Source organism: Phoca vitulina, unplaced genomic scaffold (assembly GCF_004348235.1).
Source record: "Phoca vitulina isolate PV1807 unplaced genomic scaffold, GSC_HSeal_1.0 scaffold6, whole genome shotgun sequence".
NCBI classification, from domain to species: Eukaryota; Metazoa; Chordata; class Mammalia; order Carnivora; family Phocidae; genus Phoca; species Phoca vitulina.
This window is the reverse complement of record NW_022589709.1, coordinates 36,111,337-36,137,241: the sequence shown is the minus strand read 5'-3', so window position 1 is coordinate 36,137,241 and position 25,905 is coordinate 36,111,337. Positions and strand designations below refer to the sequence as shown.

The following is a 25,905-nucleotide window of genomic DNA, read 5'->3' as shown; positions in this document are numbered from 1 at the left end:
GGGGTAAATACCCAGTAGTGCAATTGCTGGATCATATGGTAGCTCTATTTTCAACTTTTTGAGGAACCTCCACACTGTTTTCCAGAGTGGCTGCACCAGCCTGCATTCCCATGAATGGGGATAATCTTAATGGTTATAGACGACGATGAAAGTAGTAATACTAATAGATTAAAGCAACTCTGAAAACACGGAGACCAAATAGGTTGAGAAATTTGGGATACAGATTTTTGGTTTGTTTAATTCACACTGTAAAAGATTCAGTTGTTTAATTTCTTATTTTTGCAACAATGAGTATTAAAAAGTCAGCTATTTAATTCTCAATGCCATGAGACTATTTACATGCAAGCTGCTGGGTACTGAGATGACAGGGTATTGAGGGTATTCTGTTTCTAGGAATCGATCATAAGAAATTCATCAAAGATGGTGAAAATGTTTTATTTGTAAGTGAAGTAACAACAATACACTAAGGTCCTTGAAGGTAGGGTCTAGGTGTCACTGACAACATCCCCATTTCCTATATGGAGATAGCGACTTAGTAGATAAACAAGATTTACTTCTTGTGTTTATGGAGATTCTGTGTAGAGGTTTACACAACCTCTATTTATGGGTAGGACTCCTGTTCCTCAAGAGTGAGAGACAGTCACTCAATTTAGAGAGTGAAATCACTGATAGTGTACTTCCAAGATGAATCAAGAATGTATGGGAATTGGGCGCCTGGGTGGCTCAGTTGGTTAAGCGACTGCCTTCGGCTCAGGTCATGATCCTGGAGTCCCAGGATCGAGTCCCGCATCGGGCTCCTTGCTCAGCAGGGAGTCTGCTTCTCCCTCTGACCCTCCCCCCTCTCATGCTCTCTATCTCATTCTCTCTCAAATAAATAAATATTTAAAAAAAAAAAAAAGAATGTATGGGAATTAACAGTATCTCCTTCAGCTATACATGATGTATTTATTCACAGATACCAAGGAAAGGTACTTTCCAATGATATATTCAGCAAAGAATCAAACTGACATTCTATATAATGCCACAAAATGTCGTCAGATTATTCTGCAAGTATATTTCATGTTTTAAATGATTTTTCTTATGCTTAAATGCCGTTTATTAAATAATAAAAGTGAAAGACCCTATTCATAATTTTTTAAAGTTTACTCTCTCTCAACTTTTACCTAAGGCTCTAGTTTGTTCCATAAATTACCCAGTTTTGCTCTTTTTTTTTTTTTAAAGATTTTATTTATTTATTCATGAGAGACAGAGAGAGAGAGATGCAGAGGGAGAAGCAGGCTCCCAAGGAGCAGAGAGCCCAATGCGGGACTCGATCCCAGGACCCTGGGATCATGACCTGAGTCAAAGGCAGATGCTTAACCATCTGAGCCAACCAGGCGCCCCTGCTCTTTTTTTTTTTTTAATAATTAGTTGGAGAACTGTCAAATCCCCATCATAGATCAAGAAGGAAGAAGTTTAAAATGACTAAGCAATTAGCTAAAATAGAACTAAATTCCAAAAATTCACGTTTTCCATTACAACACTAAAGCTATAAGTTAGCAGAATGATTATGAAGCTTGTATATTGGATTCTTGAGCTAATAAAAAGAGAAGTAATACTTTTTACTTACCTGCATACTATAAAAATTGTAAGTTCTTTTTGTGAGATGCATTTACCTCCATGGATAAAAGTTTCTATTAAACTTTAAAGGGATCATAGAATTATACATAGTGAGGCATTCAGAGGTTCTCACCTGAGTAAAGAAGGGTAGAAATGTGATATGCAAGAAAACCAATGTAACGGTTGCTTGAAAAATGGTTTTATGGAATCTGAAGCAGAATCATCTATGCCATGCTGAAAAGTCCTGGGGGAAATAAAAGAATTATTTCAGAATACACAGGAAACATTAACCATGAAGACCATCAGACTTTTTATTTTCACTGAGTATTTGAAGTTAATGTTTGTTTGTTTTTTGTTTTTTTTTTTTTAGAGAGCACATGTGATTGGGGATAGGGGCAGAGAGAGAATGTTAAGCAAACTCCACATTCAGCACGGAGCCCCAGGCTTGATCTCATGACCCTGAGATCATGACCTGACTTGAAATCAAGAGTTGGGTGCTTAACCGACAGAGCCACCCCTGGCACCCCTCGAAGTTCATGATTTTACACAAAATGGTACTGCACTAACTAGAATGGACAATGCACCCATCCACTTGGGATCTATGTTAATAGGTAACCCAGAGGCCCCTATACCGTAACCCTTACACTTGGAAAAGTATGACAATACCACTATTAGGTAAAAACTACCATTATAAAATTTGTCAAAAATAAATGAATAAAGAATAGGACAGTAAATACCATTTATATCATCTCTTCAACCTGGATCAAATAAATGCCAATATTTTGTCATATTTGCTTCATTACTGTAGAAATGTTTAGCATAAAGCTACCTCTCCTTATTCTTTAAAGTGATTTATAAATACTAAACAATTAATGAGAATTTATGATTAATTTTATATGCTCCTAAGAGCCTACAGAGGGCTTATAAAGAAGAATTTAACTGTAAAATATATGACTATGATTTCAAAATTAGAACAATTTGGCCAGAATATCTGGTCTACAATTATCTTTGGAGAAGTGACTGTAACATTTTTCTAGGTTGGCCCAAATTCAACAATAAATCTTGAGGTAATAAGAAAGAATTTTCTACACAAAATCTTTAGTAGACAGCTTGGCTAATAAAATTTTTATCATAACAGGAGACTATATTTGTCTACATGGAGTTAAGAGTAACAACTGGGAACATTTTAGAAATGGAATTGTTTGAAGTGGTACGATCTCTCTTTATATATAGTACAGGAGCAACAGCATCTTTTAAATATATGTAGAACAGAATTCCATTTTGAAAACCCATTCTGATCTTTTCATTCCATATCCTGCTTCTTGTAGTCTCACATTTTCCAAATGTGACCTGTCCCTCCCCAGTTTGTCTTGCCAAGTAGTACACCTACTATAATCAAATATACTTCAATATTTTTTAGACTTTTAATATATCTCTTCTTTGAAAGCCATTTTTTTCTTACTAAATTTCAGAAAGAACAAAATTTCTTAAATATGCCTCAAAATGAGGCTGTCATGTTTTCAATCCCTACATTACACTGTGTGAACTAAGCAGAAGCCTGGGTCAGGATACCGCGATATGCTTTCATAAGGAGTTTGGACTTCATGCCAGCAATGGGGAATTGCTGAAGAGTTTATAGCACGGGAATTATATCAGCTATTTTATATTTTAGAAAAATATATTGCACTTGTGCAACAGTGTGGAGCGATCTGGAGGGATCAAGGCTAGGGTAACAGGGATAATGACATGATATTTCAGTAGACCAGACAGAAGAGGACAACATCCTAACCAAAGTAAGAAGCAAAGGAGAAATAGGTAGGAGGCAAATATATAAAACATAAACATAAAATTAATAGAATTAACTCCCTAAAGACATGGGGTTGGAGATGGCACAAGGGAGAAGGTAGAAAGGAGAAGGGTTAAGGGTTGAGAGAAACCTGGGAGGACTCGCAGGTATTTTACTTAGTTTCAGGTAGGCTGAGGGAGCTGCAGGCATTTGAAGTACATCCAAAGAGAGACATCCAAAAGAAATTTGGATTTGCTAATGTAGCCTGTATAAGAGATATCTGGGTGGAAGATATTAATGTGGAAGTCATAATGGCAAAACCATGGGGATGGGTGAATTCACCCAAAGAAAGAGTGTAAGAGGAAAAGATGGTTAAGAACAGAGCTCTAGAACACACCAACATTTAAAGGGTGAGGTGAGAAAGAGAAGCACTCAAATGAAACCAAGAAGGAATAATTTAAAATGTAGGCAAAGAGCCAGGACAAAGTGATATTAGGGAAACCAAGGGAGGAGAAATGGCCAATAGTGATAAAAGCTGCAGAGAGGGTAATTGCATGGAGGGACAAAAATTGGAGTTAGCGACTGGATAGGCATGGATGACCTGGCCCATGCTGTTTAGCTGATGAGGGCAGTTGCAGTTCATGGAATGAATGACAGGTGTCAAAATGGAGATACTGAATACAAACTGCTTTAGAAGGGAAATACAATAATAGAGAAAGGAAAAATTTTAATATAAAAGAGCCTTTGGGAAAAGAATCAGAAGAGAAGAAAGAATATTTAAAAGACTATGGCCATGGAGTAGGAAGTAGATGTGATTAAGAGTGCAGGAAAAAGATCTACTTTGGCTGGAAAAAGAGACACATTGACTGTCAAAGGATTTAGAGGTGAGTAAGGATCAAGATAATTATTTAAAATGGAAATGAGAAGTTAAAGTACATTCATGACGGTCTAGGTTTTCTCAGAAAGTACAGGGCAAGGCCATCTGCTAACAAATAGTGGGATGGGGCAAAGTGGAGGGTTTGGCTAAAGTGGAGGAGGATGCTTTGGAGAGAAAGCCACCCACTAGTAGGACAAAGAGCGGCGTTATCAGAAGGTACAAAAGGCCAGCTAAGTGACTCTCACCAGCAGTGTTCCAAACTCTGGACAGACAGGCCAAAAGAGTGAGAGTAGGATGTGCACTAGCAAGGGAGGTAGGAAGGGAGGGTGCTGGTATCACGTGAGAGGAGATGTAGCAAGGGGTCTGGCAAGAAAGGAGATCTCAAAGGAAATCAGGCTGGGGGAAAAGGATGGGACAAGAGATAAGGGGCTTCATGAGAGACAAACAGAGACTGGAGGCTGAGGTATCCTAGCCTCCGCCTAATTTGGCACATACTTCTGTGAGCCCTTTGCGTAAAGTCCCATTTGTCCAGTTATCTGGGGGGGCAGTTCATTTCTCCAAGAATAAACACCTTAGCTAGAATGTATTCTCTGTCAAGTTCAGCTGGCTCTCTAGACTGTTCTACCTCAAAACCTTGTAATGTCTTCCCTGATCAGCCTAAGATATTTCTTATTTCACCACCTCATCCCTCTTTATGCCCTTATTTTGCCTTGTTTCTTCTGAGGACTTAACCTACCTCTGATCCTTTCACATTTACTTTTGCTGCCTGCTCCGTGCCCAAGGGTAGGGTCACTGAAGACTATTCAGAGGCAGTGCGTGGGCATACACAGGAGCTCTGGAGCCAGAAAGACTAAGATTTTAGCTTGGGTGGGCTCTTTACTGGATGTGTAATGTTGCTTGACAATTGATTCAGCTTCAGTTTTCTCATTTGGAAAAATGGGAATAATAATAATAATCACCTCACATAGTCAGTGTGATGATTGAGATCATGCATATAAAGGTCCTAGCAAAGTGCAGGCACCTAATAAGGGACCAAGATATGTAAGATATTATCAGTATGATAACAGTTGCAAATACTTCTTAAGAAGGTCTACAACTATCTCATAGTCTAAATGGTTGCCCAATTACAATTTCATCCTTGAGATTAGAAAAAATAATGGAGAATTTAATAATAATGGGATGGTTATTTGGAATGGTGCCAAAATTTCTTAAGACTACAAACTACCGGCGATACAATATTTCCCAGAACATTTCTGCCAGTACCGAAACTCTTTTACTCCACTCATGGTTTCTCAGTTATCCTGGTAATAGTAGGGTTATTTGGCTATAAGAAATGTTATGGCAGATGTTTATGGTCTCAGAGGGGGTGGGATCTGTATAAGCATTTAATTCCACAGCAAGATCCCAAATTAGTGTCATTATTCTGGAGAGTATAACAGGGTGAAAATTGGCCCACAAGCCTCATTGGGGGAATGAAATGATGAGCTGGCTATTAGATAACCTCTAATGATGTTTTGGTATACACTTAAAAGAGAGGGCGTTCTAAATAATTCATAGTGGAGAATAAAATAACAATCGTAAGAGCCACAGAATTATATTTTCTGCAAGACAGAAAAGAATTTTGATAGAGCAAATTTAAATACTCTTTTAAAAATAAGTAATTGTCCATAGGTTGAAGCAGAATACATTTCCTCACATTTCCAAATTAGCAGACTGTAAAGATCGTTTTGCTTAAGGGGAGGAAAGTGGGATTTGGGGAAATTCCCTGCCCTTCGTCCAGCCTCAGCTGCCCCTTGCCCCTTCCCTGTCACTAGCATCATGCAGGCTCTGTGCTCATCACGGCATGCCACTTGGGCCCTCTGCCCCAGATTCGGTCTCTTGTGGTTCTCTGATGTACAAGTATGTTGCCTTCCTTCCCTTCTTCATTAACAAAACTCATTGACTTTTTGAGCTTATGTAGCCAGCTGCTGCTAGAAAGAAATAAATCCAACACACATCAAAAGTGAGAACAACTGATAAGCTAAAAAGAGCTAGCTGGGTTTTATGCTTTTCTTGTGCTGCCCTGCTTTTGGCTGCCCTCCCAGGAGAACAGTGTCTCATAATATGATGCTAATGGAACAAACCTCCAGGATGGAGTTGAAGCAGCCCAAGGATGTAAATTCCAAGGGGCAGAGGGGCCAGGCCAGATGCCTCACTCTTGTGTCTACCACGGAGCCTAAGCTGTTGGAGGTGCTCGATAAACTAAAGTACCAAGAGAAGACCACAACATCAGAAGAAGTAGAATTAGTTTGAAATTGAACTCCTGGGACAGTGCTGGAATACTTGAGACAATGAGGACATGCAAGCCTTTCTGATCACAATTAACCATAAAGATGTACAGAGAACCAAGTTCAATCTACTTCACCATTTTAAACACAATTCTAAGTGATTGTTTTGCTTTCATAAACCAGCATCACCCCTGGGACTATAGGTAATTTCCTGAATGTCATTAAGTAAGAGAAATTAAGGTAAGACACTCAGAAATATGGCTCCCCACTTTTCTCCTGCCCCCTGGCTTGAGAGCGTGATGACAATAAGTCTTTGAGGTTAGAAAATGATGATCTGAAGATAGAAAAGGACTGGCACAATGCTTGGACTAACTGTAGGTACATAACAGACGCTGGTTAAAAAAAAGAGAGTAAAGAATGAATAGAAGGTATTGTCAGACCTTCCTTAGTGGAAAGGAGGATGAATTTCAGGGGCCATCTGTGATGAGCAATCTTGGGTGGTATGCAGCCAAAGGGCAGACAGAGAACGGGACATATGGTGGTCAGGCCTAGCAAGACTTGATCTCAGAGGAGAGGGCAGGAAACAGCTAGTCAGAGATTCAGGGCACAAGCCTTCTCCAAAGGCAATGACTAACTCTTCACCAGTGTTTTACATTATTAGAATCATATATAAGGCTGTTTGATTTTAGGTTTTTTAAAAAAATAGGTATTTTCCTCAAAAGCAATGTGTAGAGGAAGGGGACAAAAGGGAGTCATTTAATCTAAACAAAATGGCTAAAACAACTAACTTTACTTTCTGAATCATTTTATATTCTGCCATTTCTTTTTTACATTTTAATTATTTAAATCTTTATTTCTATTCAGTACGTATTCATTTTTTGAGAGCTTTATTAAGATATCTCATTCATATACCACAAAATGTACTCATTTTAAGTTGACAACAAATGGTTTCCGGTATATTCAGAGTTGCATAACCTTCACCACTATCTCATTTTATAACATTTTCATTACCCTCCAAAGAGATCCTGTACCCAGTAGCAGGTACTACCCATTCTCTCTCCTCCCAGCCTCTGGCAACCACTAATCAATCTCCTTTTTGTCTCTTATTATTTATTTGAAAATTTCTAGTAAAGTGAACTGGACAATATATACTCTCTTTTGTCTGGCTTTTTTAACTTAACATGATGCTTTTGAAGTTCAGTCCTGAGTTGAGGTAGGTAGCATCTATCAGCACTCCAAATTTTTTTTTTTTATGGCTGAATAATATTCCACTACATGGATACGCTACATTTTGTTTATCCATTCACCAGCTGATAGGCATTTGGGTTTTTTTCACTCTGTGCTACTATTAAAATGCTGCTATGAACACTTGTATACAAATCTTTGTACTGACATACGTTTTTACTTCATTTAGGTCTATACCTAAGAGTAAAACTGCTGGGTCATAGGACCATATGCTCAATATTTTACATAAGCATACTCTATGCTTAACGTTTTGAGGAACCGCCTATTTTCAAAGCATGCCAGACATTCTTGAAGTATGAAAAGTGAAATTTCAGTCCATGCTCTGCTTTGTGAGGGACAGTTGAAATATTTTAAAATAAATAAGTAAATAAACAGGCTAAGACCATAACCTCAAAATACCCAGCGCTGGTTTGAAACCAAACTATAGACACAGCATATTTTGAAATACCTTGGAATCTAGTTGTTCAAAGCTATACTAGTGATACCAAGTGAAACTCAAGATAGGTCTGCTGGTCAGTATTCGGGCCCATACCTGATGACTCCGGCCCTTGCCTGGTGTGTTGGCACTTGTACTGAAATTAATTCTTCTATGTTATTAAATGTTGCGACACAGGGGAGAGTGGGCCTGTGTGTGTGTAAATAAATTTAATCTTAACATTAGAAATTTTATTAGACTTTACTCGATGGCAGGTATTTATCTTGCTCACTGCTATAACCCTTGTGCTTAATCCCTGTACTTAATCAGAGGGGCTGGAGAGGCAACAACATTGATTGAATTGAAACTAAACTGCATTTACCTAAAATTTGAAGAATTAAATTTTAATTTGCTATATAGAAATGAAAATTAACATTCTACACAAGCAAAATGCACCATCTGAAACCATGCTTGAGTATGTGTGTGAATGTGCACCGAGGATGCTTCTCAATGTGCACTTTAACTGCCTTGATGGAAGATCTACAAGCAATCGGCATTTTGGAAAATACATGGTGAATATTTTATGTTTCAGCAGGTCTCATTCCCTCGAGGACAAACTTAATGTACTCCTTTTATAACATTCTAACAGAAATCTACAAAGGAGAGTTAAAAGAGAACACACATTTTTGCAAACAGGTTTCATTCTTCCTGAAAAGATTTTAAAATCATGTATGCCTGCCCTGGGATTTAGTGATCCTACACTAAACTCAGAAAGGAAAATGCATTCAGTTCATCTGTCAGAACTACTTGGAAGAAAGGCAGTCACCTTCAAAAAAGGAATATCACATGTAGTGACAAATGTCAGGTACAGTTTATAAAAAATTCAATACTATCAACATTTGATTGTTACTTTTCACCAATTCCTCAAAGCATACAGTTTAATTTTTTTCTTTTTTTTTTATTATGTTATGTTAATCACCATACATTACATCATTAGTTTTTGATGTAGTGTTCCATGGTTCATTGTTTGCGTATAACACCCAGTGCTCCATTCAGTACATGCCCTCTTTATTAATTTTTAAATGAGAAATAGAGATACACTTTTTTCCCCTAAATACTAATAATATGAGAATCTCATACCCTGGCTGTAACAGGACGCTAAATAAATCAATAGGGTTCTTGTAACACACGTACAACTTTTTCCTACTTGGTGAAGAACATGCTTATCAATACAAAGCAAAATACATTTCAAAGACTGCACTGATATTCTAGAAAAACAATCATAAAATTTAAATCAACATGAATGGATACAATTTGTGAAAATTTATATGAACTGAGAAATATTAAAAAGGAAAGTATCTAGACTTTTTGTTCATGCTTCAAAGCAATGTAGCCATCTATGTTTTATATTAAGAAAAACCAGAGGCAGTGCTTGGTGTAAAATGTTCTGTAATCCTGGTTGAAATTAGCAATTTAAATTTGTTGAATGAGGTTACAGTTGCAGTATCTAATGCACAAATCACAGAGATTTGAGTACTTGCATAGTTGTTAAAAAATGTATCAAAAGGTCATGGGTTAACAATAATGAATGTATGTTACATTATTATTATTAAAATATGCAATCTTTGATAATAATTTATTTGTTTTACAAATGCATTGGGGGGGTTAAAATTTTTCTATTCATCTGTGACAAACCATGAAATTCAATATCGCTCACCGTGACCAATCCATGAAATTTGTCAACTTTGTTCCTGATTTTCACAGGGCCTTCCTCTCAGATGAAATGACCCGTTGAACTAAGAGCATAGCGATTTTTTCATCTATGGTAAATCAGTTGAGTTTCTTAGGATTTATTATGTGCTTCAGACCTTGAGCTTTTTATGATTATGAACTATTATGCATATAATCCCAAACTTATGGCAATTTATCTCACTATTTCCTCCCCTTTCTGAAAGAATTCTCCATTTCTAAAATTAGTTCTCAAGGGTAGCGTTGCCAGAAGAAACAATCTATAAACAATGGGTTTGTTGAAAAGTCAGAGTGGGTGAAAATTATAGGGAAACTGAAATCAAACTTGTTAATTACTCAGAGAATTTCTAACACAAAAGTCTCAAAATTTACTGAAAATCAAGATTTATATATTTCTCTTACCAGAATCTTCCAGAAAGGAATACTTTACTGAATTTATCCTAAGAAATAGAAATATGCATAATTTTTCCTATCCAAGAAACTAAGAATATGCAATTATCTAGTCTTTCAAGATAAAGTGACTATTTTGGAGGAGAGTTTAAACAAAATTGTATTATTGTTTTATTATAAGATCTACTTCAATGTCTTCTACAATATTACCAATTTGAAGGAAATAAACCAGAAAAGTAGTTCAAAATTTTTAATTTCTCTAAATCTTATTTACTACATAAAATCTTTCCACATTTTAAAAATGCAATTGATGAGTCTCTCCTTCGCTGTCCTGCCCACTACTCCCTTCCAGTGTATTAATAAACTTCTGTCTCCTTTGTTCTGCCTTGGGTGAGTTCTTTCACCTGATGGGGTCACCCCACATTTGGTAGCCCTCACCCGGAAACTCTGCTGGCCTGGGACTTTCCCTGGATTCTCTGGGACTTTCTCAGGACTTTTCCCCCAGTGGATCGACTCTAGTACTCCTTGGGGAACTGACGACCTTGGGGAACTGAGTAACCAGCAGAGATTACTCCTCTGTGAGGATCTGAAGCTCCAGAGGGAGCCAGTTCCCCTCTTGCCTTTGGAGGGACACTGCTCTCCCTCTCCTTTCTGTTTTTGGCTCTTCTGCTGTCTAACCCTAGTACGCCTCACACAACAGATTTCTGGCCAGGGCGGCTCCTCAGTGTGGTCTGAAGGTCTGAGGGTGAAGAGGTTGGACTCCGGTGCCTGTGAGGGTGAAGGACCCCTTTCCTCTCCTCTCCCACTCCACCCTTCTGAGGCCTCCATTCCCGACATGTGGCGCAACTGGTAGGGGCAGCTCATCCAGGGTGAATCCACACACATTACCAACTTGGTTGGGACCCTTTCCTGACACTGGCTGACTCTCAGCCACCTTGCTTCTTTCGGGCTCCCCTTTTTTTCTTTGTTCCCTCGGATCCAGCTGCCATCTTGATCTACAGGCAAAAAACGTTCTCACGAGTCTGAGTGAATCCAACAATTCTGTACGAATGATGGTTCAACAAGGATCCCAGCCCATACCATCGGAGGATCCCCTCCCCCTAAATCCCATGGACCTGCCCACCAGGGATTTTCACTCAAATCGCCTGTCTGCACGTTAATATAATACCATGCTCTGGTCTATACCTGCACAGAACCCATGACGGACCAACAAATTTAGGTAGGAACAGTGTGCCCCCTGTCCAGCATGAAGCAGCTACTGAAGATGAGACTTCCACCCAAATGCCAAAGATCCATCACTGTTGATCTGTCATAGGGGAACGCGGAGGACACTGTTAGGCAACAGGCATGAGCAATGAAAACCTGAGTAAGGTAAAAGGGCCCACAGTGAACACTGGGCTGAATGCAAACAGGCTCTTTAATGACCCACCTCAAAATATCCATAGGCCCTAGCTGACCAATGGGCTATTTAAAACCTGGCACAGGTACTAAAAAAGGAAAACTGCATACATTCCCATACCTCCTCACTCTTCCTCTTAACTATAGCCCCCCACCACTGCTTCCTGGCAGACAGTCTCTCCTTTCCTCTTACGCCTGCTTCTCCCTTGCACTGAATTCAATAAACTTCCATCTCCTTTTCCAAAAAAATACAATTGCTGGGGCACAGGGCTGATTTAGTCAGTAGAGCACGTGACTCTTGATCTTGGAGTCGTGAGTTCAAGCCCCATGTTGGGCGCAGAGTTTACTTAAAAAATAAATAAGTAAATAGACGGATAGACAGAAAATAAAAATGCAATTACTTATTCCTATTGCCACCTGCCATTACTAGCTCAGACACTACAGCCTAATACTCAAAATGCAAATGTATGCCAGATTAACTGACAGTGTGGAAACATTAGGTTTCTTCCAGATTTGGGAATATTTTGGCATCAACTTTTAAAATTTTTCTATTAGAGCAAAGCACTTTATATCAAATTAAAACTAAAAAATATTTTTAAGAGAGTAAAAAGCCATTAGATATGATTTTCTTCTTCATTAAGTATCAAGCTGTGATTGAAAATAACCAACCCATTAATAAAATCATTTAAACAACTCAAATAGTGAAGCTCAAGGTAATCCCGATCCTACTGGGGCCTTATCATCTGAGTAAGATTGACCGATAGAGATATAACACAGTATTAGCTCGTTTTGTAAAATAGCGCCAATCACAATATCAAAAATGCACTTCAAAATATTTCTACTTGCTACTTCACACAATTCAATAAGTAGTATGAAAATAACTTTAAGTCCCGTTATTTACATATCACAATAGCTAAAAAGAAAATATGTTTGATACTTACTGATACAATTCAGTTAAGGGTGAAGTCAAAATGACTAATGTTGTGAACAGATTATTACAATGGGTATGAATTTTAAAAATTTTATCATCTATATACTCATGAGGATTCAAAAGCTTCTGTACAGATGGACAAACTGACCATAACATGTTCTCAGTGCATATTAAAATTGTCGTGACATCAAGTCTATTGGAAAGAAAAAGAAAATCATGTTAAATTGTTTTTCTGCTTGGTATATACACTATCCTTCATATCTTTTATATTAAACATATGTAAGAATAGAAATATTTGGTTAGATACCAGAGCTTCAGAGATCAAAGACAGAAAGAATCAAAGCTTAGCATTTGAGTTTCCAGGTGTTAGATGACTCATATACCATTATCTTTAGGAATGGTGAGGTCTATCTATAATACTGAAGTGTTTTAGGAGTGCTTTTCTTTCTTTTTTTTTTTTTTTTTTAAGGTTTATTTTGCATTATTAGGATACTATTCAAGAAGCTCAAGAGATTTTCCTTGAAATTATGTCCAGCAAAAGAGGAGCCAGATTAAAAGTTAATTTGCTATTATCCACATGTATATGATAGGTAAAATTTTGATAGGAGCACAATTCTCCTTATCCAAGCACAGGCTGCCAAAAGAAAGTTACAAGTTTGGGTAACATGTTTCCCCAGCAAATGGGAGAGGAAGAAAAAATGAGACCAGAAGCACAAATGGAGAAGACTATAGTTTCCAAAATTTTCAATATTGAATAAATTTGTGGAAACTTTGTTGTATTTTATAATCTTATTCATAAACTCATTTCTTTGTTTCTATCTTTCCTGTGTTTTAACAGAGACCCAAAGATCTGTTTAAAGATTATTTTGGTATATGACTGAATTGTACAAACCTCAGTTAATTTTTTCTTTTAAATTCAGTGTTCAAGAAATAGATGATGGAAATCATGAAGTGATAAGAAAACAAATAAGTATGAATATCTTTTAAAATGAGACTTTGGCCTCAAATTTATTTTTATTTATTTATTACATACATATATATAAAATAAGTTCATATATATATTACTAACATATAACACATATTATATGATATATATGGTTTTGGTCATATGATGGCTGGAGGCCACCAGAATACTAAAAACATCAATAATTGCCTTTAGGAAGGTTTAACTGCAATTTGCATCCATTTGCTCTAATAGTTAATTAAACAGTTACAAATCCAAGATATATGTACACACACACACATACACACACACTGATTTCCACAGTAACAGTGTGTTTAGTATTAATCAAATAAAATTATTTTTCTTTAAAAAACTATAAGAAATAACTCTAGCTTTTCATGGCATTTTTATGTAACCACCCAGAAAACATAAACCAAAAGTCTCTATAGTACAGTTAATTAAACATACTACCCAGTAAATCTGATTTCACAAACATCTCATAATGACTTGCCACCTCATAGTCAAAAGAGATTTAAGCTACACAGAAAAAGAATGAAGGTACTTTTTGCTCTCAGAAAAAACTTTCCATCTATTCTTCTGAGTTCAATGATTTAAAAAAAAAAATGCTTGGTCAGTAATTCAAAACAGCCTTTGCAAAATACCATATTTATGAAACACCGTAGCAGGACCTAAATACCCTTCAAATGCAGCATGGTTTACAAGAACATGATCAGGAAATGATTCCTACTGCCAAAAAAAAAGCCTCTGGTGTCTTTAGTTTCTTCCTAATATATATCTGAAGAAAAGACAGATCTTAATCACATCAGTGAGAATATTTATAAAACAAAAGCCTTTTCTTTGTCTGGACTGTTGTAGTCTTTTAGGCACATTTTTGTAGCCATCGCCTAGATGCCTCATAGACCTGGACTACAGTTTAGTCATTAACACCCAGTGACTGCTGCACCTCTTTGTCTGTGAGTCCCCATTTTACTGCACTGGTTTTTAGTAATACATGATGGAAAGAAAGGAAAACAATAAAGGAGAAAAAGAAAGAAGTAATTAGAATATATCAAGAAGAAAAATTATTAGACAAAGGAGTTTCCTTATGAAGATAAACTACACTATTTATTTATTTATTTATTTGAAGATTTTATTTATTTATCTGACAGAGAGAGAGACATACAGCGAGAGAGGGAACACAAGCAGGGGGAGCGGGAGAGGGAGAAGCAGGCTTCCCGCGGAGCAGGGAGCCCGATGCGGGGTTCGATCCCAGGACCCTGGGACCATGACCTGAGACGAAGGCAGACGCCTAATGACTGAGCCACCCAGGCGCCCTAAACTACACTATTTAAAAGCTTAAAAACAAAAAGAAAAACTAAAATCCCCTGGTTGCCTAGAATTTCAAAGTCAAATTAACTGCCCAATCACAGCACTGCTGCTTCCTACTCCATTTCAGGCCTCAATTTTCCCTCTTTATCTTATTTAATAACCTTTGTATATAAATGTCTTAGACTGTAATACATCTTGAATCATTTTTTTTTTTTTTTTTTAGAAACAAGTGGGTTCTACATACAGTTTTAAGAAGAGAAAAAAGCAAAGTTATTTTGATTGAAGTTCCACATTTCCACTTAAGTATCTCAGGAGAGTTGAATACGATTTCCTTTCAGATGTTAGAAACATGTTAAATATACAAGGAGTTATGTCATGAGATTCAGAATTACATTCTGCTTTATACCAGTTGATGAAAAAGTTTTCTTGAAAAGCAATGGTTTTCACAACTTCAGTTACCTGATCTGTGGCGTTCGCTTGTAACTGGGATGGGCCCGAGCATATCTGGAGGCCAGTAGACCCAAAGATTTCTCCAGCACTTCTGTTAGGATCACCTGGGCTAACTTAGGGGGCAGAATGGTCCAGAGATCGTGATGAAGAGCACAGAAGAAATAATGCCACATCTGGAGTGAGAAGGAGCATCTTTCCCCCTGGCAAAACCACCACACATTAAACAATAGACTCACATCTTCCAAAATGTCAGTTTGCTTCCTATGAACATAATTAGTTCAGGCTGAAAGGAAATAGCTGGAGAGTCTGACACACTCAATGACCAAGAAAGATTTTTGACAAGATGTAAAACATCCTTATTGACAAAGGAACATATGTTTTATTTCAATTACAAGACCAGATATTCTAGTACAAATCCAGGCCATAGGCTTTTAACCCAGCATATCTTGATTTACCTACTCCTAGCCTGGAGTTTAAAATTTATTTTAAGCAATCAGCTCTACAGTTGCCATACAAGTCATGCTGGTTTAAGATAGTGGGCTGGTTCTTCTAAAATTAAATTTTAATAATTTAAATTAAGTATGTATATTTTTCTGAGACTACTACCATCATGGAGGTCATTCTTATAAATTATGTTTGAGATTTCACATTATAATGAAATGACAGGAATAAAGATAAACTTACATACCACATACCAACATGCATGAAACCAAGGGGGGGATGGGTAACTATTAAAGATTATTACATTAGGCTACTTCATTCATGGGGTTTTAATAACCATGCTAGACACAGATACTATAATGGTCTGATTTTATAAGAGTTTGTAAAGCTTAGGCAGATGTTATCATTTCTTAGCATTTTTACAGTACTTCATACTTCCAAGGGGCCAGATTCTCCTTCCTTTCCACCCCTTACAGACCCAAGGGGCCAGATTCTCCTTCCTTTCCACCCCCTACAGACCTCTTCTGTGGGTACCAAATTCTCCCTGACCACAGAGGAAGACCCAAGAGCAGCTAAGGCCAGTGGGAACAGGCAGAAATGAGAAGGTGGCCTCAACTGATTTACAAGCATTAATGAGTTAACAGGCTCTCAGGGAGGTATGCTAGTCATTTGACCTCATTTTCCTCAAAGCAGTTTAAAAAAAACTACTTGAAATAGGAAGAATAGGATGTGTTTTTCAAGTATTAACCCTGATTGGTACCATATCAAAAATTCAATGAGCAAAACTTCGCATTTTATCTCTAAGCAATCCTCTTTGACTTAAAATTCCTGCTTTGCCCACTACTGATAGTTCTCAAACATCATTAAAAAAAAATCTGTTCTTTTATAGCAAAAGTTGATAGTTTCTCATGCAGATATGCCTATCAGTATTTTCTTTACATACTGTTCTTCTGATAATTTCTCTGGTTGCTAAAATCTTTGGTAGTCACTGTAAGAATAATTTATGGTCAATTTCTATTGACTTTCAAATGGAGTTTATAAACGAGTAGAACTGGTATACTTGGGTGGGAAACTAGAGCATCAAAATGTCCAAGAGTCAGATTCAAAGGAGGGGGTTTTGACCACTTCTGAGTTCTGGACTAGACATATATCAAAACTGTTTAAGAAAAAAAATTACAAAATTCATGTGAAAGTAGCAAAATTAGAGTTTCTTATACTTTCTTTGCTGTGTGTTCTGTGATAAGGAACGCTTTTTAAAATTTCCTGAAGTAAGAAAGGAGTTTTAAAGCTTGATTTTGTCATACTTTTTGCGTTGTATGTTAACTAAAGCAAAATTGCCCCAGCTGATGTAATGACGAGTATGAATGATTTACACTAACTCTCTCCATGGTAATGGACGGGTGCTTTTAATAACGTGGCCAACATGATTTCTCATACTTTTCAAAATACAAATCAATTTCCTTAATAGTTATCAATAAACGAGAAAACAAAAGTAATGAGGCATGCAGATTTCTTTCCCTGAATGTGAAAAATACTTATTTTGAGACTTTTTAAAATATAAACTTCGTGTTTACTTAAAAATATTCCAAATTGGTCATCCTTCCTCACAATTCTCTTCAAAGTGTGTGTAACTGTAATGTATGCAAGGGTTTTCATTAAACTAAATGTGATTCATTTATTTTTCTGACCTGTTTCTCTATTTGTTGTCATTTCAAAAGTATTCCGCTAGTAAACATCTGTTATTTTTATAGACCCACTATAATGTAAACAGATGTGAGCTTTTATTTAGATTATATATCAGGAAACAAGCAGCTGGGCTTTATTATAGAAGCCATTCAATATTATCTTTGAACAGACAATTCTTTATTCTTTGACTATTGGAAAACACAAGTTGCTAAAATTGAGCAGATGTCAACTATACTAAAAGCTTAATTTTAAACATGTAAGCTGAATACCCACGTGCCATCTGACCAGCACCTCATCAGAGAGATACGAACTCTCTGACTCTCTCAACCTGATAGTTTAGAAAAGGGAAATAATGTATCTAGGGCTCAGCTGATATCACAAAACACTAGCAAATATTCCTTCATATCTTGTAAGTTCTTTCACTATTTCCTTACTACCCTCTGCACATGGCGATAGGCTCCCCTGAGATCTCTATCCCACCCTTCGCTTCCAATCAGGCAGATTTCATCTCCTTTCCTCTCAAAACGGCCCTGCCAAAAACATACTAGTCCTGTTTCACAAATCAGTTGGAATGATGGGGAGAGAAGAAAAGGGTGCAGTAAACGGGATAAAACCATTGTAAAGTACTCTGGTTGTCAAAACAGTTTAAAATTTGTGCTATTTTTAGAAGTTTCTTATTTTTGGTAAATAGGAAAGCAGTATCACTTTATTTTCCTGAGCATAAATAACAACCACTAACTCTGCAATTAAATTGTAACCACTGACCATGTAAGTATATGGAAGCTACAGTACCATGTAATCACAGGGTAACTATCTCGTTATTTCTCTCTTTGAAGCTAAACCCTTGTCATAAGTTCTAAGAGCTGCATGTTACATGGTAATTTGTTGTTGTTGTTTTTTTTTTAATACTTGGTAACTTCAATAACAGGTTCTCAATGTATCCACTTATTATTTATACTGTACAACTCTTCCAGCTCCCGATTTGCATGAGAGAAGACATAATACCCCGATGTTGGACACAGAGTGAAATGATACCTGTGCCTTAATGAAAACATCGTATAAAATTGCTCATTAGTGCACTGACATATTGAAATAGTTTGAAACCGGAGGTGGACTCATTTTCAATCTGTTTACCTCAAGGCAAATAAGGAGACTGGGCTGCTGCCGAAAGAGGGGAAGACTAGTACTTTTGCTCTTATCTCAGTCTGCCCGTGGTACCCTGGCACCACCACCTTCTTGCGCTTGTTCTGCTCACTGCTGTTTGAAGTACGTCAGGTTTGGAAAACCCTACATGAATGCTCTCGCAAAGAGAAAAACTATCTGGGAAGGGCCTCTAAAGGAGGGATGAAATGGCCTCAGAAAAAAGTGGAAAGTCCTTTAAGAGAGCTTCTGAGCTATCTTTCTCTGTTATGGCAACATTTATTATGATAATAACTTCGGCATAAACAGAGTCACAGGAACCTTGGGCGTCAGGGAGTTGACAAGAGTGACCCCACAGAATAATACTCCACTCTGTTTTTCCCAGTACTCCATGGCGATCAGGACTGTCAGGAAAAACAAGAATCATAAGCTTTGATCCCGAGGAAAGGGCAAATTGGGAAAGCTAATGAAGTTGGGCTTGACTGATGAATTTTTTTAAAAACCCTGATTATGTTTTATTAAGATATTATAAATGTTTCACCCTGCCCTGAAATCAACTTCAAGGAATTTTAAATAATGGGGCTTATGGATAATCAATGGGCTTGAGGGGAAGGAAAACTGATGAAGCCTGATGATGACTAATTTTAATTGGTCCTGAGTTTGGTTGTACTGGGAATCATTAGGCTTTAATTTAGTGGAAATTTGGGATTTCAAAACATGGGCTAAATGAAAATAGGGAAGCTATAAATGATCAGATGGGTCTTAAAGCACCTTCATAAGAACATACAACGAGAGGGCAAAAAAATATGTACAAAGAACAAAGTGGCTTAAGAAAAGACATTTAGCTAAAACAAATACAATAAGAAAAAAAAAAAGTGCAGGAATACCCACAACCGGTCCCTTTGGAGAAAAATATGAAGTTGTAGCATTTTGGCATAATCTCTTTGACTTTTCATTGTATCCCGTTATATTCCAACTTAGATAGCACATGCTGCAGCTCAAATTAAGTTATTTTTACTTTTAAGCAGAAGGAGAGCTCTGATGTCTAGCTCTTTCAGGTTTTTAAAAAGTGTTTCTCCTAAGTACAAATTCAATATTTAAAAAATATTATCCTAACAGCCTTCGTGTGTTAGTAATGCCAAGCTCATGTTTCTAATTAGCCAGAAAGCAGGTAGGCAGTAAAACATATTTGTGTAAAAAGGAGGGATAGTAAACTTAACTTCACACCTCATAAAAAGCTTTGTAGTCATCCCAGTGGTGGCTCTCAGAATCCTGTAAAATGCTTGTAGCACAAACTCTGACGCAGTAGTCCGTAACCTGAAACTGGAGAGTGTTGATGAATTCCTGGTATCTTTGGACAGGCACCAGGAATACGGGTCTGTTCAGAGGGAATGATCAAAGAGACAGAGATTTAAGGCCTGTGCAGTAGACGGTAACAATCCCCAGTACTACAAATGGTTTTGATTATTAGATATCAATCATTCATTTCCTCCTAATGCTGACGTCTGCATCCACATTCACTTTCCAAAAAGAAAAAAAAAAAAAAAAAAGCCGGTCTTTGTTTTGCAAGTCCTTTGAAAACGTACATCTGCTGTTCCACAAATATGCACTTCAACTTGAGACAAACTGCATTGTCAATACATCATTCAAAAATAAAAGTATTCTTTGTAAGCCTATTATTAGAGATCAGTGCATTATTTAGGCATTAGGGTATCGTTATTATAGAGAACAACATGCATTTGTCAGAACTAACTTTTATGAAGCTATCACACGTCCCACAAACACACTCTTTTTGTTTTAAAAATTGTAATTTTGTAGATGTCAATTATCTCATAAACTGTTTTAAAATATTCTGCAGAAATACTGTGATTCCTGGCACATTTTGTTTATTAATTCAAGTATGAGTCACCGTATCTGACTACTTACGGGAATTAAAGAAATATCAGAGCTATATTCTGCATCAAGCCAAATTTATTTTACTTTTATCTTTAGTTATTTATATCACACCTTCTTATGCTTTCTCTCCTAACCAAGGGACTACAAATGCTGCGTCAGGAATACCGCAGAGATTGTCGGACTCGGGCCGGAAAGCCAGGTCCACGTGGTCCTTTGCAAGAGGCTGTGCTGTCTCCTAGAGGGTACAACGGTCACTGGAAAGACCATGTGGTCATCTTTATCCTATTTCCAGAAAATATACAGTCTTTTTAGACTACAAATACATGAGAAGTAAGACTGCCAGATGCTTTCTGCTCAAATATTAAGGACAGCTTATTACTATACGGATGCTTTGAAATATGTTTACGTTGGTCAATAGAACAGACGGAAAATGCATTTATTCTCTATGTAAGTCCTAACATCCTGTTTGCTTAGAAACAAGAGAGAGAAGTGCCTATTTCACAACTTGTATACAAGGGACAAAAACAAGCTTAGTTTTCCTTTCCAGGGTAGTCAGTGTGGTGTGCCTTACAAAACGGGAGGGTCTGTTTGGTCAGGTCATCAATAGCATGCAGAAAATCGCTGCTCCCGATCAGAATATGGAAAATGTATGGGTTTCTCTCTGGAATAGGCCTTAGAAAGAATAGCTGTCTTTCTTCCTAAGCTATGTATCTGGTTTAATCGATCCCATGCTCCACCTTTTTGACATGTTCAAGTTAAGACAAATGAACATAATTCACCATGTTCATTATACTTTTCTCCTTCTCAAATATTATCATCAAAATTTCACTCCAGTGATATCCAAAGATTACACGTTCCTTTAAGCATGGCCATCAACTTAATGTAAATGACACTCACTTCTTAGTATTTTCTTTCATCAAATCATCGTACTGCGTAAAATGCTGGAAGACATAGATGGCTGTGGAGAGCAACGTGTGTAAGTTTGTCAGGGGTGCTTTGGCAGGAAACTCCTTGCCTCTCTCTTGCAGTCTCGCCAGGACAGCTGTTGCCACTTTACAACAGGCCTCCACAAAGTTTGCTCTAATTTCCTGGAAAGAATCATCTCTGCATGCCAGAGCCAGTGGAAGCATTGTGTCAAGTTTTTCCATGATGTCAGAACAAAACTAGGGAGAAATAAATGTAGCACTGAGTTATTTGTACTCTGACAGCACCGTGTAATTTATGTACAGGGGAGCCAAATTCCTAAATAATGAAGTTGGCATCAAGCATAAATATAATGACACAACGTTATAATAATCAATTTCTCAGTTTCTTGTAGAAAGTTAAATGTTTTATGTCAATAAGGAAATACCAAAAGGATGCTTCTCTATATATAACCTTCAAAACTTATGCTCTCCAGACCGAAACTATGAAAAACTCATGAAATGGCTATACATGACAATGCTTTATCTGTAGTTAACAGAACTTGGAAAACACGTATCCTTGATATTAATCTGTATTATTTTCGAACTTATTCTAGTTTCTTTGTTGAATTTTCATAAAGTATCTTCTTATTAATCACCACCTATACATAAGGTCTATCGATTTATTTTAAATAATCTAGAAGCATCAGAAACAATATCACATGGCATCTTCTTATTGGTAAGGAGTCAGCAACTTTCAGAAGTGATGTTCTTGGCTTTTCAGTCGTTATTATCAATCTAATCTTTCTCAGTGGCAAAGGAAGTATGAGGGATGGGAAGGCAATAGTAGCCTGCACTCCCAATTTGCCAACAGTCTTCCCAGGGGAATGTTCTAGAGCCTCAGGTTGGCAGTAGCCAAATAAGGAGGCCATCTTTAAGAATGCTCTTTAAAAAAAAAAAAAAAAAGATTTTATTTATTTATTTGAAAGAGAGAGAATATGAGCTGGGGGAGAGGCAGATGGAGAAAGAGAGGCAGACTCTCCACTGAGCAGGGAACCCCATGTGGGGCTTGATCTTGACCCTGGGATCATGACCTAAGCCGAAGGCTTACCTGACTGAGCCACCCAGGCACCCCAAGAATGCTCTTTTAAAAACATTCCAGTCGTAAGTTGCTGAACTCATTGTGGGCTTAATACTGAGTAACTGCATTCATTTATTTGCGTAATTACTTCCTATTTTCTCAGTATGCTCTGTGACTCTCAAGGCACAAATAAAGATGCAAGACAGATGCTAACGAAATAGAATGTGCATTGGCGTGTAAATAAAGATTTAAAAGTTGCCTAGACCAATAAAAGACAGTAATTCCTTCAACCTCCTCAATTTTTTGGGAGAAATCATTCAAAGGTATAGCCCAAACAAGCAGTTTTCCCAGTTCCCCATGAAGTCACAGAAGCGTCTGCTTTAGAGGCCTCAGACTCATGGAGCAACAAGTTGGCCACAGGTTTCAGTCTTTTTTGCTAGCAGTGGCTGTGGCCCATGGACACCAGAGAAGAAATCTGGTACTGAGTTAAATACCAAGTATTTGCCAAGAGACTCTACAATTGTTCTATAGGTTCCCTTTGCAATGTCTTATATATTTTTTTTAAGATTTATTTTATTTATTTGAGAGAGAGGAAGAGAGTGAATATAAGTGGTGGGGGAGGGACAGAGGGAGAGAATCTTCAAGCAGACTCCCCACTGAGCGCGGAGTCCGTCGCAGGATTCGATCCCACCACCCATGAGATCATGACTGAAGCCAAAACCAAGAGTCAGATGCTCAATCAACTGAGCCACCCAGGTGCCCCGCAATGTCTTATATTAAAAAAAAAAAAAAATCTCATTATGCCAGTCGACAATTTGAAAGGATTTTATTTGACACTTGCCTTTGCAATTTTCTTTGGTTGATCCTCCTCAGGAACCACATGACTGTCTTGCCAAACTTGCTGCACATTTACAAGGGTCATAGCATAGGTTACAGCCAAAGACCTTTCATTCTGTTCCTGTTGGAGAATTTTTGTGGAAAAATCTTCAATTGCTGTTGTTATACACTGTGCCACAGGAAGAGACACTTCTTTAAATGCACTTCGCCAAGCAAAATCTAGTGAAATAGCCTGAAATATAAATTTATATGAAGTTATATTAATCTTAACTCAGCAACAAGTGTTCATATTGTTATAGATATAAAATTATTACTTTCTTTCAGCATTTGAATATAGGTATTCTTTGGTAAATGGCAAAAACCATTCTTACAACCTGAAAAATATTACCCAGTGAATAAAGCAATATACAAAAACATGTGTATTCTTTATACAGAGTAATATACTGGCATTTCATTTTAATTCATCAGTGGGTTTAATCAAAAACTTTTTTCAAAATTTAATCTTTTAAATATAGTTCAATAAAACTATCTTTATGAGAGTTAAAAGTTACATTTACTGTTTATCACATAAAGCAACCTTTAAATTCAATAGATTTAATAAAGCCTAAATTAGATTTTTATAGTCTTTTTTGTAGTTTATTGTTAACAAGTATTGCAACATAAGACAGGATTTAATATTCAATTTTTTATTTCTTTTTCACTCTCAGAAATCCAGACAAGCCAAAAAAGAGCAACAAGAAATTCCTCAGAGAAATTACATCAAGGCACCTTTCTAGAGCTTTACTTCTTTAGAATTTTACTCAGTTTCTTCACCCACAAATTGGTAAGCAGCACTACTTTTGTTCCAAGAAATGAGGAATTAAAATTATCTGCATTGCTCTGTGTTGGGGGAGTGGGAGAGGCTGCAGGGAATGGAGGCTGGTGGTGTTTTGTCTTCTTTTTTTCTTGGGTCCTGGGCTCAATATAATTATGAATGTATATTATCCCCAAGTCCTCTAATGTTCTCTTAAGTACTAAAAAATTACAGGTAGTAGGTGAACACAGGCTTAGCATTAAATTTTCCCTGTTTCAATGTAATCTTGCTTACTGTAATAATACACCTACTCCAACTTCAGAGGACCCTAGGCTCAATATGCCTGACTGAATTACTTATTTTTCTGGATCTCAGTTTTTTGGTCAGAAAAGTAAAAGAGCTGATTTTGAATGATTTCTATGGTTTGTCTCAGTCTAAAATCACCGAGATTATGATCATTAGCTTACTTTTCCTATACATACATTCCAGTCAGCATTTATTTAGTGCTTTCTGTATATATTGTATGAAGTAATAAAGATGATTCATCTTCTAGAGCTGAAATTCTATATAATTCTATGACTATAATCAATAATCAAATCTAAAATCAAAATCTATAATAAAAAAGTAGCTCTCATTTTCATTACATATATAATTATGTACATATATAATTATGTATGTGTATTTCTTTCTAAAGTATATTTGGACCTTTAACATCATAGGGCCTGAAAACACATTTCTCATCTTATTTTTACATAAAAATTAGTTAATAATTGAAACTACTCAGCTCATACAATCTCCTTCCTTATAAATGAAACTTCAGAAGGGCCACAGGTATAGTCCTCTGCCCTAACAGTATTTTCTTGGGACCCATTTATGATAGAAATGTAAAAAGGAACTTACCTCCATGAAAATTAAAAACAACAACAAAACTCTGCTTCTTGTTCTCCCCACCAGGGCATGTCTACTCATTAAAATCATTCATTCATTCATTCAATCAATCAAGGAAATATGTTCTGGTGAAAATTGCCATTAATTGCCATGACCTCAGTGACAATTCTGTATTTTGTGCAATGATGATTACCTTTGCCTGTGGTAATTTATATGTGATTACAATATCTTGACCCATCTGAATTCTCTTTTCAAAATACAGAAAACCAAGCACATTAACAGGTGCTCTTAAAAAGAAAACTGGAAACTTTTACTACTCAAATCAACTCCTAGAAGGCTGTTTTCATGAACTACTACTTGCCTACTTCTACTCTTCCCATCTGATGTTTGGCATCACACATATCCAGTTAGAATAGAGAACGTTTACTAGTTGATCCAAGAAGAAAGAGGAAATAATGTGGCTTTCTGTTCTGTGCACAAAACAGATACCTACTGAATGCCCTTCTTCTATTACCTAAAGCTAATTTCTTAATACCTACACTGATTTTTGGCTAAGGCATAATATATAACTTTCCATTTTCCCTATTATGTCCCTTCCTTTCTATATTGAAACTGTTAAAACTCTGGGGTTTTTTTGCCCTTTTATTTTTTTAAATTTCTTTTTAAAGATTCTATTTATTTATTTGACAGAGAGAGTGAAAGAGCACAAGCAGGGGGAGCAGCAGAGGGAGAGGGAGAGGCAGGCTCCAGCAGGCTCCCCGCTGAGCAGGGAGCCTGATGTGGGGCTCGATCCCAGGACCCTGGGATCCAGGACCCTGGGATCATGACCTGAGCTGAAGGCAGACGGTTAACCAACTGAGCC

At 37.0% G+C, this 25,905-nt stretch overlaps 1 protein-coding gene across 7 annotated transcripts in view; it reads right to left on the bottom strand.

Moving 5' to 3' along the window:
- Nucleotides 1-25,905, bottom strand: part of KIAA0825 (KIAA0825 ortholog) — a 396,162-nt gene that overhangs the window by 254,799 nt on the left and 115,458 nt on the right. For all 7 annotated transcript variants that reach the window (XM_032403994.1, XM_032403995.1, XM_032403993.1 and 4 more), the window contains 6 exons: nt 23,367-23,594; nt 21,440-21,705; nt 19,874-20,024; nt 15,389-15,579; nt 12,668-12,850; nt 1,733-1,843 (listed from right to left, as the gene is read on the bottom strand). In XM_032403994.1, the coding sequence (XP_032259885.1) occupies nt 1,733-1,843; nt 12,668-12,850; nt 15,389-15,579; nt 19,874-20,024; nt 21,440-21,705; nt 23,367-23,594 (1,130 nt within the window). The remainder of the gene's footprint in view (nt 1-1,732; nt 1,844-12,667; nt 12,851-15,388; nt 15,580-19,873; nt 20,025-21,439; nt 21,706-23,366; nt 23,595-25,905) is intronic.